The sequence below is a fragment of the Oryza glaberrima genome, chromosome 3 (genome assembly GCF_000147395.1).
Source record: "Oryza glaberrima chromosome 3, OglaRS2, whole genome shotgun sequence".
In the NCBI taxonomy this organism is placed as follows: Eukaryota; Viridiplantae; Streptophyta; class Magnoliopsida; order Poales; family Poaceae; genus Oryza; species Oryza glaberrima.
In genome coordinates, this window is record NC_068328.1 from 3111884 (window position 1) to 3133190 (window position 21307).

The window sequence follows — 21307 nt, forward strand, 5'->3', positions numbered from 1 at the left end:
CACACAACAGCTGTAACCAGAAAATTACTGGAACAAAAAATAAACAAGACCGCGTAGGTGTAGTATCGAGAAAAAGGATAATATGCCACTTCATTCGGTGAGTTTCGACGAAATACCACCCAATACGATGCAAAGAATAAAATGCCACTCCATAGATTATCTTTAGGATGTTTTGTCACTTTAAAAGGTTTTAAGACCAAAATACCCTGGAGAGAGAGGAAGAGGAGAAGAGAAGGGGAGGGGGGGCGAACGTTGAAGGCAGCGGCGTCCATGCTCATCGCCTATGAGCGGTAAGCGAGCGTGGGCGGCGCCGGAGGCAGCGAGCGGTGCGCACACGTGGGCGGCGCATGAGACGGAGAGCGCACGCGGGCGGCGTCGGAGGCGAGCGCATGCACGCTGAGGAGCCCTCCACGTCGTCGTCGTCACCTCCTCCCTCCTATCGGTGCTGCCCTCTTCCCTCATCGCCGCCACCGTCCTCCCTGATCAGCACCGTCGTCTTCCTGTCCCATCGTAGTCGCCGTCTTCCTCCCTCGTCGTCTCCACCGTCTTCCCCCCCCCCCCCCCCACCACCACCACCACGGTCCGCCCGTTGCAGGCTGCCCCCATGCCACTCGCCGCCCACCGCCGCCGAGCATGAGCGCCATCCGGCTCAACCTCCCCCTCTCTTTCCTCTTCCTCTCTATCCACAGCCATGGGTATTTTGGTCTTAAAATCTCCTAAAGTGGCAAAGTATCCTAAAAGTAACCTATTAAGTGACATTTTATCCTTTACAATGTATTGGGTGGCATTTCGTCGAAACCCCCCAATGGAGTGGCATATCGTCCTTTTTCTCGTGTAGTATGCCCTATCTGCTGAGAAAATAATGGATTATCTGTTTTTTTATACTAGCTATGTGAGGATATAAACAAATAAATTAACTACTATAAAATTTTAAAAAAAGTTTTTGGCAAAAATCTTATATAGATAAAAACTTCCGTACGTTAAACTTATAATTTGATAGCTTGGGAACTGTGCAAACAGTAATCTACTCACTCCGTTCTAAAATAAATTTATTTTCCATATATCTCACACATAATAAACAGAACCAAAAACTAAAATATCATTGCTTTATTAAATTCCAATGTAATTACTGCCTATCTTATCTACTCCCAGTACATTTATCCATCATACTCATAAACTCCGAAGCAATGAGTATTTGAAATGAACTTATTTAAGATAAAAACTTATTTTAAGATAAACGAATAAAAGCTAAAAATAAGCTTATTCTAAGATAGAGTGCGTAAAAATAAACCTATTTCCAACCCCGAAGATTCAGTTGAAATTTGAAGTGTCCTAAATCCCCAGCGTAATGTTCAGAGAGAGGAAAGAATCCATTTCTTGCAATTAAAAGGTGGCTCCTCTCCTCATCTTGCGTGCCTGAATGACACGAAATGCTGCCTTCTTCTGCGGAAGATTATAATGAAACGATGATTGAACTACTCTACCAATACATAGGCCTGCAGATAAAGCCCAGCTAAATGCAAAAGAAAATGAGCATTCTGAACATAAAAGGACACGAAATGGGGAATGCCGAAATATTCAGGCTTCCCTCTCTAGGGAACTTATGATGATTTGACGTGAGTAAAGCAGCAGCAGTAACATAAATTAGTGCCACCAGCAGAGGCAGCAGTGCCAGGAGTGCTCCTATATCAGTAGGTCGCTGTTCATTGACATTTGTATACAAATCGCAGAGATATGCTTGTTTTTATCTTTCTTGTTTCTTGTTCCTGAAAGAAAGCTGAGCTGCAATCCTGTTGCTCTACAACCCCCTCCTCTCTTATCCAAGCTACTGTTTGTTTTCTGATCTTTTGGGGTTAGGTCTAGCTCCTTTCTGTGGATTTCTGCGCTCTCATATACTCCTACAGTTCATCTCTGCTGCCCAACACATGCTCTATGCTGTGTCTTGTAGTTGAAGTTCGTGTGTGATCAAAAAGTTTAAGTTAGTGCTTTTTTTTGAAACTTTATTTTAAGTTAGTACTAATGTGACAATGAAATTGTTGTGTGAAATATTGTAGTACTGAAATGTGCATGCACGGGTGCACTAGCCTCAAGAACACTAACACGCATCAGAGCTGAAGATAGAAGTAGGAGAGGTTTTTCATTGTTCATCTACCTAAAGATGTTTAAATAGCAAGAATTGAACAGAGCAAGACAATGATGTGCAGCTACGAGCAATTACAAAGTTCATGGCAAAGATGGAACAAATTAGCAGGGAAACCACTCCCCAAAAAAACGCAAGGGAAGAACAAACAACAGAGAAAAAAAAAACAAATGAAAGGAGAGGAGGAGGAGAAACAAAATGGCAGCATTAACATCTCTCGCCCTCGTCCGCTCCCTCTTTTTGTACACAACAAACAAGCATCTACTTACAGCAGCATTACACTCGATGTTCAATCTCCAAGAACTCAACAATGTCGTTACACACACCAACCCATCGAAGCCTGCGTGATTGATCGATCTTCGCAGCAATGTCCTTCTTGGCTGCAGTATTGTCTCTTGCTCCGTGCAGCAATGGCGACGCAGCCGGGAAGAGCAAGCTTAGGCAGCTTAGCAGCAATGGTCATCAATGGCGGAGTGGTGAACGAGAACGACGCTTATGTGCATTGCGTTGGTCGTCCCAAATTACCGTCAGGGCATGAAGAGCTTGTCGCCGCACTTGCAGCGCCACGCCTCCGGGTAGTACTCGAGCGGGAAGCTCCGGCCTGGCTGGATGGCCACGTGCACCGGCCGGCATGGGTGGCAGCCGCCGCACCGGCTCCGGCACGTCGGCGGCGACGACCCCGGCCCCACCAGCCTCCGCCGCCCCGCCACCGCCACCGCCGATCCCCAGCTGGAGTAGTACACCTCCTCCGCCACCGCACCGCCGCCGTCGCCGCTCCTCTTTCTCGCCGAACTGCACGCCCCTGCAAACACGACGGCCGGCACGCGATCGAGCGCGTCAGAACAAGCATGGAATGCGAAGAAACCAACACCGAGTTCTCGACCCATACCGAGGGAAGCTGCGAGGAGGAAGACGAGGAGGATGAGGAGCGGCGAGGCGGCGACCGGGACTCTCCGTCGGCGGCCGCGGCGCGCCGAGGCCATGGCCGGTACGTAGCTCGCGAGATCTCGAGACGAGCAGCTTACAGCTAGCGCGGCCTACTGTCCCGGCAGTAGTGAGGTGGTAGCTAGAGGGAGAAGAGAAGTGGAGAAGCAACAAGCAGCAGCAGCACGCGTGCGTGCGCGGATCAGCTCAGCTTCAGCTTCGCACGAGTCATGGGTGCCTGCGGGGTGAAAGAAAGAGGAGACGACGCAGTGAGAGAGCGTGTGTGTCGCCACCGTGTCGCAGAGGGTGGCGTGCGGTTGGCGAGGCGGTGGATGGCTGGCTTTTCTCGTTCTCGTCGTCGTGGCTATTCTACTTGGGGCGTTTCTACCATAGGGCTACTGGCAGTCTGCGCGGTGGTGGCGGGGACCGTCGCCCGTCGGTCTCGGCCTCGCGATTCGTGCGGGACCGGGGCCTGGCACTGCGCGCGGTGGCCGTGCGCGCACGCACGCACCGTCTGATCGTCGTCGATCGCGTACGGCCGCCGTCCGTCCGATGCTCCCCTGCTGCATGCAAGCACCGAGAGATCGGTCAATCGTTGTGCAGTGCAATGCCATTGCTAGCTAGTACCCCTCCAGTAGTAAAAAAAAAAATCATGGTGTTCTGCTCGATCGTAGTACTACTCCGTAGCAATGGAGCAGACACACTATTGGCGCCCTGGAATCCCGGATGGCATGAAGCCGCTTCGTGTTGTGTTGGGCCACGACGGCGAGCTCGTGCGTATCGATAGTAGTAGACTAGGGGACAGTCCAAGTAGTTTCTAACTGCTACTAACTTCTTCAAAAATTAAAAACTCTTTTAAATAGTCTAGTTTTATTTAAGATTCTAAGACGTAATTGTAGAATTTAGAAAATAAATTAGAAAATAGAATCTAAAAAACCTAGTTTTTTCATATTTTTAGAAGCTAGCTACCAATCAGCTGTTTCTTGGGATTTTAAGTTCCCAGACAGGTTAGTAGTACATCGTAGGGTGATTCTCCACCGAATACTCGTCGTTGCAGGTTTGGAACCCGTAACGTGACAGGCCGCGACAATCGATCGATTGAACACGCAGTTTGTGCGGTGCTCTACACTACAGAAGCTCGTCGCGTCCCCAGCTGCTCGAACAGTTTTTGTTTGCTTGGATCTGTCACCGAGAGGCGCCATTTGATATAGGGTGGCTAGATTCCTCCTACTAGCTGCAATTCTGCAAAGGCCGTCACATCGGAGACGTCAATCCTTCATGACCTGCTCCTAGTATAGCTTTCTCTCCTCGATAATTTCATCGGTTAGAGAGGGCCAAGTACACACTTGGTACCACATGGCTCTGACAATATTGCTCTTAAGCACCGACCGATCTGCTACCGTACTTGCTATTTTGTAAAAGATGAAAAAGCAGAATTGAACTCACTCACGGCCACCGCTAGAGTAGCACGCCTCCAAAATACTCGACCAGGCTACCATGTCATGCAACATGCATGCATTCGGGCCTTCGAACTTTGATTGTGTTTAGATCTCAGTCCTTTCATCACATCAACATGTTATACACATAGTTATTAGGACCGGACCGGACCGGCGGTTGGACCGGAAAAAACCGGAACCACGGCCTCCACCGGTCCGGTTCAGTTAAAAGACCGTCTATGCAACTAGGCCGGTATAAACCGGTCGAGCCGCCCGGTTTTTTCTGAAAACCGCTTAAAACCGGCTAAAAAACCACCTCTGAACCGCTCACGGTGGCTGCTACTCCGTAGTTAGCACGTGAATGCATGGAGGAGGAGAAAATATAGGAAAAATGGGTGTTGAGTGGGATTCGAACCCACGATGGGTTGAAAGGATGCATGGCGCACCAACCACTAAGCCATGCCGATGCTTGTTTCTGTATTGAATCAGTTATATACTTAACCCTATTGAACCGCTTTGAACCAACGGTCTAACCAGTCAAACCAATGAACCATCGAACCAAGGGTTTAGCCGGTTCGATGGCCGGTCCGGTCTCAATAACTATGGTTATACACATAACTTTTTAGTCACATCTTCTCTAATTTTAACCAAAATCTAAATTTTGCGCTGAACTAAACACATCCTTTGTATTCTCCTGTAAAAATTTTCTTACAGCTGCTAGCATGAGGGTTTGTTTAGTTCACGCTAAAATTAAAAATTTGGTTGAAATTAGAATGATGTGACGGAAAAGTTGAAAGTTTATGTGTGTAAAAAAGTTTTAATGTGATGGAAAAGTTAAAAGTTTAAAGAAATATTTTACAACTAAAGACGGCCGAAATCCGAATTCAGATTTCCTGACGTGGACGTGACAGCCGGATCTATCCCGGAATCCAAGCAGAAATTACTAACGAAACATTAACCCGAGACGCATGTACTATCAAATTAAGGGCACGTTTCACAGTTGACACTGTAGAAATGTTGCATGGATATCGATAGGAGAGGAACAGGCCATCACGTACGGCATCACCCCGACAGAGGATCACACGAGCCATCAAATCAAACGGCCTTGAAACGCCTTAACTCGCAGTACCATGCACCAGCTATTATCTCTCCGTATGTAAATATTTGACACCGTTAACTTTTTCTAAAACATATTTGATCGTTCGTTTTATTAAAAATAATAAATAATTATTAATTATTTTCCTATCATTTGATTCATTGTTAAATATACTTATATGTATACATATAGTTTTACATATTTAACTAAAGTTTTTAATAAGATAAACGATTAAACATGTACTTAAAAAGTTAACGGTGTCAAATATTTAGAACGGAGAGAATACTACTAAGGGCTAAAGGAACGATTTGTCATAAGAAAAAAAAAATTAAGTGTGTACTAAAGCCGATGTATGCGGGAGACTTAAAAAGGCCAGGCCAGATAAGGCAGTCTATGTGCACGATAGTGCAGGAAAGGCGAAAGCTATCAACAAACGAGATCATCGATCACATGTCGTACGTGTACTCGTGTCGATTAATTGTTCCGTTGCTGGTCAAAACGGGTCTGGATCCTCCTAGCTAGCTGATGAGAGGTTGAACGCTCAGTCGTCCGATGCGATTTGCTCCCGGTTTTGAACAAAAGAAGGGTCAGACCAATGTGACATACCAAGATCGCTGTCCCCCAGTACTCCCAATCATGTTGCTAGTTAGCAGAGAAAACAAGCGATTAACGTGCATTGTGATGTTGAGAGCTTAACTGGTGGGAAAATTAGTACCTATCAAGCTGCGTGTACAACGTAAAAGTTTATATCTATTTTGTTTCAAACTAAAGGTTTTGTTTGGGATCAGCTTATCAATTAGTATGTCCGGTCGTAAATACTTCATTTGATGTTTAGGGTAATATTTAGTCAAAATTTTAACCACCAATAACATCTGAAGTGTTTGTTTTTTTAATAAAAAAAGTACGAGTAGCTAGGTATATTTTCAAGAATATTATTACTCCCTCTGTTTACAAACTAAGCACTTTTGAAATAGTGCTCAGTCATACCTTTTTTTTAACTTTGATTATCAATAGTAAAAAGAATTAACAAAGATTGAAGATTTAAGAATGATATTACTAGATATATTGTTAAAACGACTATCATAATACGTAGCAACTCCTTTTATTTTAAATATTTTCCTTACTTGTATATATGTTATTAGTCGAAGTAGTGTATTGGAGGGAAGCCAAAAGTGCTTACGTTTGTCGATGAAGAGAGAACCGTAGTAACATAAGCATATAAACTTATTACTTCTATATTTTCTAAAATTATTATAGTATAAATTAATGGCTAAAAAACATAAATTTTACTCAGCAATATTTTTCTTTGCATCAAAATTTTACAACTGGATGAAATGGCATGAAGTATGCCTGAGTGTGGAAAAAAACATAAGACCTATTCGATTTACATGATTTCTAAATCATAGGAATAGAAAAAATATTGAAATATTGTAGGAATACACATGCAAAATAAATGATTGGAACATATGATTTTTTCTACACTGAGCTAAACAAAAGATGATAGAGTGGATGTGTTTTCATTCCTATGGAATTAGTACATTTTGGAGGATTGGCATAGTATTTCTATAGAAAATTTTTCTTTAAATCCTACAGAACGAATACATGAATAGTACTTATTTCTAAGGAATTGAGATTTCCTCTTGGAATCTTTCAAAATGAATAAGGGCTAAGCAAGGTGAAACGATCGATAGAGTAGCACCAAACGGTATCCGTATACTGTGCACACAAGTGGATGCCGGCAATTGGATCCCATCGGGCCTAGCGGTCACATCGAAATGACCAAAAGCGACCGAGCAGCTGTGGCCCGTGCCCGTGTCGTGTTTGGGGCGCGCTTCCTACTAGTGAAGGCTCGTCTCGTCCATTATTCAAGCGAGACCATGCTAGAAGTACGCGCTACGCCGTCACGCACGCATGTGCCACGCAGACCAAACTTGGTTTTCGATTACTTCCTACTTCCTTTGTTTTATTTTAAGGGCATATTTTAAGGGCAACCATAATTTTTCATACATGAATTTAAATTTTTGAGTAAAATACACCAGCGGTCCTTAAATTTGTCAGCATGTTTCACTTAGGTCCACGAACTTGCAAAGCGCATATCGAGGTCTCTAAACTTGGTTTATTGTATCATCCCGGTCCAAAGCCGCGTTTGACCGTGGTCTTGCCTACGTGGCACGCTACGTGGACGATGACATGGATTTTTATTTTATTTTTTCTCCCTTTTTCTTCTTTTTTTCTCTTTCTTCCTTGTCGAAAAGATGAAAATGCCTCATACACGTCATCGTCCATGCTATCGTATTTTCATTAAAGAGAAAAGAGAAAGAAGAAGGGAGAAAAAATAAAAAAAAATCCATGTCATCGTCCACATGGCGTGCCACGTAGGCAAGACCACGGTCAAACGCGACTTTGGACCGGAATGATACAATAAAAACATAAGTCATGAGTAAAGTATTATTCATGTTTTATCATTTCATAAAAACAAAAATACTAATTATAAAAAAATTCAAATAAGACGAACGATTAAAGTTGAACACGAAAACTCATGATTGCACTTAAAATTTAAAATGAGACGGAGCCACGGAGGGAGTATCTTCGATTTTACCCATGTCGCCTGGCGACGGCCTTTTGACCGTTTGCAATATATCATCAAAACTCAATTTTCTTTTGGTATACAGTAGTAACGTGTAATCCTTTTGGCGTTCCGGGGGGAAAAAAGAAAAAGGCACCGCGTCGCACGTACGTACTCCTTTCGTCTCGTCCGTCCGGTGCACGGGGGCTATGCGTGGAATGAGCCTATCTGCCTCCCCGCGCAGCATGGGATGGGAGCTCTAGTACTAGGCTCGATTGGTGGAACAGTGCCCCTACGAGTCGTAGGCTACGACCCCCGATTTGACTGCTCCCTGGGGCCCCCGCGTCCCGCGCGCGAGGATGCATGCATGCAATCACTGGTGAACTTGCGTGCAACCCCACTATGCTGCACACTCACTGTGCTGCGAGCTGCCTTACTTCTACTTCTACCGTGCAGTAATTAATCGTCACAATCTGAATCACAAATGTGGATTGTGGAATCACAAATGTGGATTGTGCGTTTCTTTGGCGATGTAAAGGCCGTGTTTACTTCCAAAATAATTCTTCAAACTTCCAACTTTTTAATCACATCAAAAACTTTCTTACACACATAAACTTTTAACTTTTCCGTCACATCGTTTCAATTTCAACCGAACTTTTAATTTTAGTGTGAACTAAACACAGCCAAAGTAAAAGTATTTGTCACAGTGTGACTCATGTCACGCTCTTTTGGGTTTTTGCATAGGGGCATGTGCATCTCCAACGCCTGCAAACTCTCTAGCGTACAATCCAAGTGGCGTAGCGTAGCGAGCGGCAGTGCAGTAGTAGTACGGGAAAGGCGCAATGGGGTATCCGGTTGAGGGGGAAAAGGGCTGTGTGGCCGTGTGGGTGGGGGAGCAAGAGAGGGTGGGTTGGCTACACACTCCCGTGAAAAGGGAGGACGGCCACACGTGCAAACCCACACGGGAGCTCTGTCTCTCGCAGCCTTGACAGTACTGCTCCTTGGACCATTCCATACATTGGCAGTGTTTAGTTGTTTTAGCGAAATTTTTTTTTACATATATGAAGACACATTTGAAGTATTAAACATAGACTAATAACAAAACAAATTACATATTCCGCCTGTAAACTGCGAGACGAATCTATTAAACCTAATTTATCCGTCATTAGTAAATGTTTATTGTAGCACAACATTGTCAAATCATGGCGTAATTAGGCTCAAAAGATTTGTCTCGCAATTTACATGTAAACTGTGTAATTAGTTTTTTTTTTCACATTTAATGCTACATGTATGTGTCCAAACATTTGATGCGACAGAAAAGTTGAAAGTTGTAACTAAACACAACCATTGTCTTCTCCCCCATCGCCAACTACTCCTATTGGTTGATTACTGTCACTTGTAGTACCATGATTGTACACACACCGTAGTGTAGTTGTACACTTGTACTCCTACGTAGTACCGGCGCAGTAGTACCTGTCTGGCTGTCTCGAGCGTTCACTGTATTATATATATATATATATATTTACATTTATATGAATAAGGAAAATGCTAGAAAGTCTTACATTATGAAACAGAGTAAATACTTAGCAGAGGATTGTATTAGCAGGGGATTGATAATTGATTCCAGTGTTCACACTGGTGGAGAAACCATCTTTGGTCGGTCGACCAAAATCCACAATAGTCCCGGTTCCATTAAAATCCGGGACTAAAAATCATCTTTAGTCTCGGTTGGTGGCTACAGTGGGCATATTTGATCTTTAGTCCCAGTTCGTATGTTGTCAGGTGCTGTCAGGCCCTCCCGTGATCTTTAATCCCGGTTGGTAAAAATCCTAACTTTAGTCCCGGTTGGTGTGTTACCAACCGGGACTAAAGTTAGGATTTTTAGTTCCGGTTGTTAAATAACCGGAAAAACAAAGCCTCTATCCACGCGCGCGCATGCAAGTCTCCTATTAATTCCATCCTTATCTCCTCCTCTCCCATCCAGTCATCCTCTCCATCTTATCTTCTTCTCTCCTCCTTTCCTCCCATCCTTCTCTTCCTTCTTCTCTCACCCCATCTCCTCCTCCCCTCATTGTTCCGAAGATGTTGTAGATCTGAACAAGTGTAAAGAATATGGATGTTTTGTTGTTTGATTTTTTTCATTCGATCTATGATTTAGGCTTTGTTGTTGATTTTATTCATTTGATCCACAAGCGAAAGCTAAAGAACAATAAAAAAGGAAAAATGCCAACCGGATGAAAGGAAAAGAAAAAAAAACAAAACTTTTTAGTCCCGGTTGGTACACAACCGGGACTAAAAATCGATCTTTAGTCCCGGTTATTTAAACTAGGACTACAAAGGGTTACTAACCGAAACTACGAAGCTTTTCTCCACCGGTATCAGTTCAAATATGATTCATCGGCGTGCGGGGTTTCAAACTCCTGATTGATCCAACCCATTGCCGCTTTTGTTCACGCTAACCCCATGCTCTGCAAAGTTAGAAACGGACCAGCTTTACGAGTTCTCTCATGAGGGTTCTCCCCATCACGGAAACGGCCATGTGAGACAAGCATGGAAGAAACTGAGTGCCAGCCATCCACTGCATGCTCGCGTTGCAGCGCATCAACCCATCGCCCAGCTCGTAAAGAGGAACGAAGCTCGCATGAGCAGGAGCTAAGCAGCGGCCACCGGCGATGTATAGACCGGTCAAACGTTTCCCCTCTTCTCGAGTGGCCCCCACCGGTCGGTCGGAGAGCAAAGTGACACGTGGCGACACACAATTGGTCCAACGGCGTCGTGAACCTCTCGCTGACCGGCTTCGTGGCTGGCCGTATTGACCGGGCCGAGCGTGCGGTCGCGGATGGGGGCCCAACCGGCCCCGCGTGGTGGGGCCGGGGGGAGGGAATCGTATCCCCGACACGTGGGCCCGTCATGTGGTCGTTTCCGTCACCTCGGCATGGGGTGCACGAGGGGGTGCACGCCTGCTGCTGCTCCGTCCAATGGATGATGAATGAATGGCCGCGTAAATTCACCGTCCCTTTTCTCCCAGTCCCCACACGCTGACACGCGCACGTACGCGCGGTGACAGACATGTGGTCCCCGCGTGTCAGAGTCCTGACCCTCACTCACCTACTGTACTTGCCAGATCGTGTACTACGGGCTACGTATTGCCAGATCGTGTCAGAGTAGCATTTTGCACCGCTACAGCTCTATCTCTCCTCGGTGGAGCTTCAGATCCACTAAAAATAGAAGTGGTGCTGGGTAGAGCTCTATCATAAAATAAACTAGAGATGTGAAGTTAGGTGTTTAGGGAGCTCCATAACCACTCCAGACCCAACTCTTAAGGCTAAATTTAGGAGTTGGAACTTTTAACAAATAGACTCCTAGCTCCGTATTCGCTCCGCCCTTAAAAAAATCAACCTACAAAAGGATGTGACCCCTCGATAGCACACATTGATTTTTTTTTTTGATGGTGGAAGTACGGAGTACATAACTCCATACTCCTAGCTGCTACTTGTACTTGTATTTCCTATTTTTTTTCTCTTCGAAATGGTGCGATCGATCTAGCTAGTTTTTGAGTAGAAGCATTTGTATATAGTGCGAGATGACAAGGTAATAAGTAGTAGGAGTACGTATGTTCCTCGGTCGTGGCTGATCGAGCACGAACCTCCGCAGTAGCTAGCTAGCTGGATCTACGCACAAAAGAAATACTACCAGTATACAGTATATAGTATTTCAAAATGTTTAACACCGTTGACTTTTTAGCACATGTTTGATCATTCGTCTTATTCAAAAAACTTTTATGAAATATGTAAAATTATATGCCTACATAAAAATATATTTAACAATGAATCAAATGATAGGAAAATAATTAATAATTACTTAAATTTTTTTAATAAGACAAACGGTAAAATATGTGCTAAAAAGTTAACGGCCTCAAATATTTTGAAACGGAGCGAGTAGTAAAAAACAAGCCGGTGATACGTCGTACTTCCACTACTATACATGAGTCGCGATTGAACATACTCCTATGCATGGCTGGATCTGTCACAACGTATACTACATGTCCTCGGTCGGATGCATCAACTCACGCACAGTACCCGCACAGGGACAAGACGCGGTACAACCGTACAACCAGGCAAACCCCAGCTAGCCTTTGCCGTTGTTGTTTAAGCAGAAACGCAGCAGCATCGATATGATCGGACTACACCTACTCCGATCGGTTGGTACGTTGACACGTTATTATGTTCTTGCGGATATATCATGGACTTGATGGCGAGTAGGGATCACAGTCGCACGGTGAGACAACCTGCTTACACGATTATTATAAAATTAAAAGTGTGACGATCGATCAGCTAGCTACATCTAAAATGAGATGGGATATGTATAATAAATTTAGACAAAAGTCTAATTTAACGTGTTTAGATTTATTGTATTTTATTCTATTTTAAATTAAGTATTTTTAGTACGAAGAAAGTAGTGATAATAACTGATAAGTGTACGAGGATTGAGCTGACAAGACGGTTTACTTCGCCGTCGGGATCAAGCTGGCATGTACAGTGTGTATGCGTACTGGATCGATTGGCTAGCAAGCGCAAGCAGGAGTAGAATGCACTAGTTGAACAATCCAATCGAGATGCGTTGCATGCATCACACGCACAATTAAACGCACGCATTGTACGTAGGCTTACATTTACACACGGCACTCCATCGATCTCTCCATCTGCAAAACACTGTTCGAATGTTGGGCTGGCATCAGCTAGCTTGCCCATCTAGCAGTACGCACGTGTACGGAGTACGTTCTTGTTGCAGTAATTGAAGATATCCACTACACATACATGCAGACATGCAGTGTGGTAAAAGTACTCTTCCATCCCTGAAATATAAACGCTTTCATAATTATTTATTGGAATTAAATGTGGATGGTTAGATTGAGATTATGAAGTTGATCGAACCAATTTTAAACTTAAAAGGTTGTTTAAGAGGGAGGAAACAGTAGATAAGATATAATGATGCATGTTTATGTCCACAGCACTAATTCCTCTGGTCGATCTGCCACCACTGTGTGTGCTTGCATGCATGGCTGCTGTTATGCCATAGCCACACTTGTACACGAGTGACCAATCAATGCATGCACGTCTACTTCTACCTGCTCGATCGATTGATTGCCATCTGCAACCACCGTACACCGGCCGGCGTCTCCTGCCCCCTTCTCCTTTCTTCTTCTTCCTCATCCTCTTCTCTGCAAGTTTAATTTGGTTCAGGTCCACATCCTGATGGAGGAGTAATAGCCTGTCCGTGTGGTACTACGTGAGAACTGGTACAATGACCAATACATAGCTCTCGATTTGTATGGCTGGCTGGCATGAACATTCGCCAGTAATGGCTTGCTGTCGAAGAGTTCGATCTGTTGATCGATACGACATCGGTCAACCTAGACAGGACTGTATGAACAAGCGACAGTAATGGCTTGCACTTTGTGAACCAATCAATGTGTGTGCTCGTAGTTGCAGCCTTGCAGGCACAGTTCCTGCAGGGCTTATTGCCTTTGACCTGGACGACATCATGGTGCAGGTTAATTTCACATGTAAATTAAGAACGGCTACACAATGATATATGCGTATTCACTTATGTAAGATGGATAATTTGGTCGTTTTCTGTAGTTTCAGCGAACACAAAAGTCAGGCCCGGCAAAGCCTTTGAAGGCCTTCATTACATATGTAACACAACGTGGACTCTTGTTTGTTTGTGGGCCTCAATTAGCTCTTTGGTGAATTCACTCGTCGTTCTTTTCTTCCTTTTTCTAGAGACGCCATGAAAATTTCAGAAGTCTGCACCTAATCCTCGTTGAGATTGTCTGAATATGACATGTTACTAGCTCCTTCCACACAAATTAATTCCCTGTGTATCCCGTTGTTAGTAGATCATCTCTGTTGGTTTTGTCTCTGGCAGTGAATGAACAACTGAAGTGCCAAGAGGTGTGAAAGTGGATCGAAAGAAGAGTTCTTGGCGTAGACTTCAGAGATTGAGACTGCTGCTGTTTGCATGTTTGGTTCTTGGCGGCATCACTGACGACCAAAGTAATTGGAGTACACCACACACTACAAGCATCTGTCGAAATCTGTCTCCAGGGAGTTGGATAGCTGCTGAGACCGCACTTACTGTTCTCTCTCCTCTCTAGGTTCGCTTGAATTCAAGATCTATACTAATTCTCAAATTACACATGGTTGTTTTATTGCTATTCTTTAGATCATTCCAGAATCCTGTTTGATCAATAATGAATAAATTCCGACTTCGCAGATAGTAACTGAATTGATCCATGGCAGGCAGAGCTCTCATCTAGATCGCCCAAACATAGGATCGCAACCAATTATAGCGATCCTGATAGGGGTGTGTTTCAACAGATACAAGATAAGTATGGACTTATCGTAAAAACTTACAGCCACTTATTCCATACGATCTGAGCCACGTATTCTCAATAGTCAATCCGATGGTTTGCGTTGTCCCGAAATAAGATTACAATCCACTTTGGGGTGTCCTTTAACGGAGTATACGTAAATAGTAAGGTCTTTTCGGTAAAAATGTATTTCACCGCATGATCTGACCCTCGTTGGTACCAGGAAATCTGGGGGTAACTTTGAACGACTCACTAAATAGAAGGGCCTTTTATGAAAAAACGCACGCTCTGCCGCCGCCATCATCTACGACGTTCTAGATTTTTCACATTTTTGCCCTTTTGAAAAACTTATTTTACAAATAAACCTCTGAAAAAACTTATCCCAGAAATGATTCTTTTTGGGGCGCCAGAGTCAGCCTCTCTAGCGTCGTCCCCCTGCCGACGTGGCGGGGCGATGCTGGGGTGGCAGGGGGAGCGCGCCAGAGTGGCTGACGCCTCCCCCCATTTTTTATTTTTATTTTATTTTTTTAATATTTTTTTCACGCTTAGGAACAGATAAGAACTAACCATAAAAAAATGAACTCAAATGGATGAAATATGTGACCTGTAGAATTTTTCCTCTCCTCTCATCTCTAGTGCAGAGGAGAGAGATGTGCAACTTTTTTATTTTTATTTTATTTTTTTGATATTTTTTCACACTTAAGAACTCACAAGAAACAACCAAAAAAATAAACTCAAACGGACAAAAAATGTGGCATGTGGAATTTTCCAAAGCTCTAGCGAAAAACTTCTCTCCTCGAAAATACAATCTTGCAAGCGGAATTTGGAGGTTTTAATATCACTGAACCCGGCAAAGTAGGGAAGAATCGGATGTAACTTTTTCTGTAGCCATGGAGGCGGCGCCTCCCTCCTCCTGTCACATCAGTTCGCGTGTGCCACGGTAGCAGGAGGACGGTGCCAGAGAGGCTGGCGCCATCCCGTTGGACGATGGCGCCAGCCACTTTGGCGCTTGTCGACGTCTGATGTCGCTGTTCTGGTATTTGCATGGTATGGGAATCGTCGGTGCTAGGATATATGCGAGACCGAGGTAAACGAGACAGAGACGGGGATTTTTATACAGGTTCGGGCCCCTGAGTTGTCAGGTAATAACCCTACATCCTGTTGGCCGAAGCCGGTATTGCTCTTATTCACCATAATCACACCAGTACAATATGTGGGTAGCCTATCTAACTGTTGTCGACATGTCAGTCTGAAGGTCTGACTCGTAGTCGACAACAGGGTAGTCTTCCTCCTCGAATCCGTGCCCGGCGAGATCAGAGATAGCGCTTTCGTATCTCCTGACGGTATCCGGAGACACTGTAGGGGAATAGCCATGCCTATCCCTGAAGTCGATATCCGGCGGCGTGTCTTGGCGTTTGTAGGCTTCTATGTTGATTGTGTTGGGTGTTGATCCTCTGTGTATGTTGATTCTCCTGTTGGGCGCTGATCCCGTTGGGTGTTGATTGTCTCTTCATGGTGAGTGTGTCTCCTGTCTTCCTAGGGGGGCTTGTATTTATACCCATAGGTGTCCCCTTGTCCAAGTAGAACTAGGGAAACCAATATGGATACAATACGAGTAGTCCTTGTCGTTTCCATGTAGAACTCTGGTTGTCTTTCCTTATCCGGAACTCCCTCCATATCTGAAGTCAGTTTCCGTATAGGACATGGTATGTAGTGGGTCCTGCCGAGATTTAGTCAACTACTATTAGGTATGTGGTATCCATAACCATGACAGCGCTCCATAAAGGATCATTTCTGAGATAAGTTTTCCAGAGGTTTATTTATGAAATAAGTTTTTTCAAAAGAACCAAAATGTGAAAAATCCAACTGTGACGCTCCTCCGTGGCGGCCGGCGGCCAGCGGCGCTGCTCGCCGCTGCCCCTTCCCATGGCCAAGCGAGGAGAGCGACCAAGCTAAATATGGGTGGTCGCCGCGGCAGCATCCGTTTCTAATAAAAGCGACCTCGCGCACTCTCTTTTTTTTTGAAACTAAACCGGCAGGAGAACTGCCAATTATATTTTCAATAAGCAGGAGTAAAAACCCTATACGGGTTACAAGAAAAGAAAAAACAATCACCTAGCTGAACAGTTGCACAACACACGCCATAACTCACTAACAACTGAAACCACTGTCGGAGCCCAACATAGAACGTCGTTACCAAGCTTGACCAAGACAGCAAAGGGGTTCCGACCTTGCAATCGTGTCATCGTTGCTGAGCTTGCCGCCTATCGACACAACAGCTCCGACTTCAAACCGGTTGCATCATCCATACCTAACTCGCTGTCAATGGTCAAGTGGCTTCAACTTCCCACGAAGAACTTCAGCCAAAGCCATCTAAACGCCACATCCTATCCACGGCCAACAACAAAACCCCTAGAAAGAGAATGCAACGTGTCATCGTTGCCCAGCTTCGTCACCCTACGAAGCAGCTCCGACTTCACCTAGCAAACACAAACAAGGAGCGAAGGTCGCCCGCCGCAAAACAAAGTGGGACTAGACAGCGAAGGCCCCGGAGAACGGTAGGGAAAGGAGAGGGATCAACGCCAAAACGACGCCTCCAAGGAGGTGAATGACGCCAATTGCACGGCGAGGCTTTCGCCAGCGATTTCCCGTCCAAACCCACACAACCAATTCGCGCAAGAATGATCGTCGCCGGTCGCCTACATCGTCCCTTTAGCAATCAGTCCTAGGCCACCGCCCACAGCTCTGGCAGACTCGCCGGACCAGCCGCGGCCACCCACGCCTCCTGCTGCCCTCTGACCGCCGCCCTTGTCGACGCGTCGTCCACCGGCGAGGAGCCACCAGAGGGGATCCGGCCTCCCTCGCCGGAGAGGCCAGATCGGACTGGGGAAGCCGGTGCTGAACTGGGGGGGAGCCATAGCCGGCGGCGCCGTGCGCAGCTAGGCCCATGCCTCTCCCACCGTCAGCGCCGCCTCCGCCGTCCCGTCGCTGCCGCCGCCCCTCCGCCTGTTTCCCGTCGGGCCCCAACCGCCGTCTGTTGGAGGGGGGTAGAATGCCCCGCCGCCGCCGCCCTTGCCGCTGCCCGGCTTTGCCGGCGGCTGCTCAGGCGCCCGCGAGGTGGGGGGGGGGGGGGCGAGGGAGAGAAGGCCGGTGGCGGGGCGGCTTCGGTCGCCTCTCGTGTCACCCTGGAGCGGAGTGACACGGGGGTCCTCCGTTATAGGTGGGTATACCTCGCGCACTCTGGCGCGGCAGCGTGGAGCGGCGTCTGCTCGCGCCGTGTTTGACGAAATGCCGCGCCGGGAAGACGACGCCTACGCCGCCATGGCCGGGGCGACGCGACGAGTCTTCTCGCGCCTGCAGCGAAAACTCCGTGGTCTCCGCATGAATTCGTGAGTCGTGACCACGGGAGGGGAGGTGGCATGGACTTCTTCAGGCCGGCGCCAGCGCACATCTAAGAACGAACGATTCGCTCATCGCTTTTGTCATCATCTAACCAACGATCGATGAAAAGCAATGTTTATCCTGATGGCGCTGAAACGGACAATGTTGCCATCAGATCATGCTTGATTTCTTTTTAATTTTTATTTATCGACAGCGTGATTCATGCAGCGTGTGCGAAGTACACCAGATCTCAGCAAACTTTTGTCAAACTCAAACACGACGCCTTGTTCCAGGGGTGTCAATATAAATAGCAAAAAATTGGGGGACCGTACCAGCAAAAATCTCAGATTGCGTTGAGCTGAAGCTGTTCGTGTGACTCTTCTTCACCTTCCAGGCTATCCGGAATCGGGAGGGTTTCCCAATAGGAAAGCAACTCAGGACTCAGGAGCGGCGTCTGAGAGGTTTCAGAGATGGAGAACCAGTTCCAGGTGAGATCTCTGTACCCTAATCCTTTTCTCCTGCTCTTGTTTGTGTCCTGACCGACCTGGGATGCCGAGGACATGTTGCGCCAAGAAAAGCTTCCTTTCTTTCCCGGGCATGTTTCGTCTAGGTTTTCTTGATCTTGTTTAGGGTTCGTGTCGAATAGGCGGAAGTTGTACATGCGAAATTGGAGGCGGTATTATGGGATTGCGAATCTCCTCCGGAAAATTGATTTAGCTGCTTTGGATGATTGGCTTTGGGGGTGAAACTGTGCTTGTAAAATCTCAGATCAGATTAGGCGGTCAATTATTCGATTTGCTGGTGGGTTTGGTACTCGAGAGCACCCCAAAGTTGGGAGCTTTGGTATATGTAGCATGGAACTTGCTATCCAGTCCTCAACATGGTGTTCTAGTCCTGTTTGAGAGTAATCTAAAGGTTGGAGTTAAACAGTACGGGATATCTGATATTTTAAATGGTACAACATAGAGTTTAGAGGTCCTTATTTATTGAAGAAATGTTTCCACTATCACCATCATGTCTAGATCACCCCCACTTCAATACCGTTGCTCTGTTGATACTAGAACTCTAGAAGTATTGAGGCCCCTTGAAGGCTTCAAGCTTGCTGTCACTTGGTTGACCTGATGCAGTCTTATTATATAACTAATTTCTTCATTTATAATGGTTTTTCCATTTTTTTTGCATCCACTTGCTTTGGAGCATTTGTTGGGAGGTTCTTTTCCTAAGGATATCTGTGTCCTGTCAACCAGTCCTGGAGCATTACTAGAATTGCATGGATTTCATCACTTCTGTTTGTTTTTGCATTCCTTAGTCTTATGAATGAGATGACCTGATACAACGTAAATTATGTTAGATGTTTAAACTAGACCTCAGATAGTGGGTTATACCTGTTTCTACTTGTTCTGAAGTATGTTGTCCATTGCTAATTTAGGATGGCAAGGAGGAGGTCATCGAAGCTTGGTACATGGATGACAGTGAAGAGGACCAGAGGCTTCCTCATCATCGTGAGCCCAAAGAATTCATTCCTCTTAGCAAACTTTCAGGTTTGTGCATCTATTGCTCAAACAATATGTTTAGCTTTTGTAACTAACTCTTAGTAGAACTAGTGCCAAATTGCCAAAAAACTTGCCAGATGTTAATGTGGTGCACAATTGATACACCAGAGTTAGGAATATTAAGCTGGCGCCTGAATGCTGATGACTGGGAGAATGATGAGAACCTCAAGAAAATCCGTGAGGCCAGGGGATACTCTTACATGGTTTGTATTTCAGAACTTGTTGTGAGTTTCCATTTTTTTTGTTCGCAAGGTTAATATGCTTTTCCTTGTGCAGGATATTTGTGATGTGTGTCCAGAAAAGCTGCCAAACTATGAGGCTAAGCTGAAAAATTTCTTTGAAGAACACTTGCATACTGATGAAGAGATACGCTATTGTCTTGAGGGAAGTGGTATGCATCTTTATTATACTAGTTGAGCACTTAAGATAACTAGTAATAACTTGCTTCCAGCAATAATCATGGTGGCATGTTTTTTGGTTGTCACATACTTCTTTTTCTCATGCTCCTCTAGGATACTTCGATGTCAGGGACCAAAATGATCAGTGGATCCGTGTAGCAGTGAAGAAAGGGGGCATGATTGTTTTGCCTGCGGGAATGTATCACCGCTTCACATTGGACAGTGACAACTACATCAAGGTATCTTTTGCTTTGTTCCTTTGTTCCCACGAATAGTTATGTTATAAGCATCAAACTGACTTTGACGTGAACTTATGCGTTTTAAGTATATTGGTGAACAGCGGTCACCATTTTTCTGTCATTTACTTAAGTAATCTGTTCATTTCCTAAACCTATGTTCCATTTCTATGCTCTTATCAAATAAGGAACATCAGTCCAATATGGTTTTTTCCTTACTATGCTTCTGCAGGCAATGCGGCTCTTTGTGGGAGAGCCTGTCTGGACGCCGTACAACCGTCCCCATGACCATCTGCCAGCTAGGTATCTGTTCTTTCTGTTCCTTGTTTTCCTCTTTATCTCTGGCTTATTTTTCCGGTTATTGTTGACTCAGTGGAGGTTTTGCATAATTTCAGAAAGGAGTATGTCGAAAAAATTATCAACAGGGGTGGAACTCAAGCTGTCGAAGCTCGTTAAAGGCATATCAAGATGTGCTTCCTAGTTCGGTGTTCTGTTACACTCTACAGATACTGAATAAACTGTGCTATCAGCTGTTGCAATGGGCTCCTACCGACATCTTACATCATTTGGCAGTATTTTGCACAAACCCGCTTAAAATCTCCCTGAAAATACGCACGTCACCATGTCAGAGTGTTTATATACAATAATGACACTTCAGTCCACAGTCAGCAAGGGACTAATGACAATCATTGTACTTGTGGTGTGTGTGATGAAACCACAATGATCAAACCGAGTGTCTGAATCTCTGAATTGTTTTTTTTTTAGCACAATGATTGTGTACCAAACCCTCTGTTGCTGTGTGCGGTGGTTGGCTCACCTGATGGCCTTTGTGCTACTCCTGTCGTCTTCAAAGTATCTGACGGTGCTGACCAAAATCTTTGAAATGATAGTGCTAATGCTCTTGATTACCGAAAAGTTGGGGCACATTGATGGCAGATAACCTAGTACTGTGGGTTTCTATGGACCAGAGAACTGCAAGGAAGATTGTATTGTATGCTAGTGAGATTGAACACGTTCATGTGTACTTTTGGTTGCCACTTGCCCAGTTGCGAGTCCGGCCAACGGTGGAACAACTATTTTCAGGTCAGAGCAGAACGCGCTCCGATGGATCATCAATTCATCATTCCACTTTTTTTTTGTGAGGCAGCAAATTTTGCTTGTGTGTGTAGTGCGAAAGCCTCACACTAGTATATCAACCAAT

General features: G+C 45.2%; 2 protein-coding genes across 2 annotated transcripts; one reads left to right on the forward strand and one right to left on the reverse strand.

The window, feature by feature from the left end:
• Positions 1-1879: 1879 nt before the first annotated feature.
• Positions 1880-3490, reverse strand: LOC127765907 (EPIDERMAL PATTERNING FACTOR-like protein 5). Its single transcript, XM_052290877.1, has 2 exons — positions 3030-3490; positions 1880-2942 (listed from the first exon to the last, which is right to left on the reverse strand). The coding sequence occupies exons 1-2, from the start codon at positions 3121-3123 to the stop codon at positions 2668-2670; spliced, it is 369 nt and encodes a 122-aa protein (XP_052146837.1). The 5' UTR covers positions 3124-3490; the 3' UTR covers positions 1880-2667.
• A 14752-nt stretch (positions 3491-18242) lies between these two features.
• Positions 18243-20941, forward strand: LOC127766641 (acireductone dioxygenase 2). The gene is made up of 7 exons (XM_052291750.1): positions 18243-18407; positions 19349-19460; positions 19581-19675; positions 19749-19863; positions 19985-20109; positions 20339-20409; positions 20502-20941. The coding sequence occupies exons 1-7, from the start codon at positions 18390-18392 to the stop codon at positions 20560-20562; spliced, it is 597 nt and encodes a 198-aa protein (XP_052147710.1). The 5' UTR covers positions 18243-18389; the 3' UTR covers positions 20563-20941.
• The last annotated feature ends 366 nt before the right edge of the window (positions 20942-21307 follow it).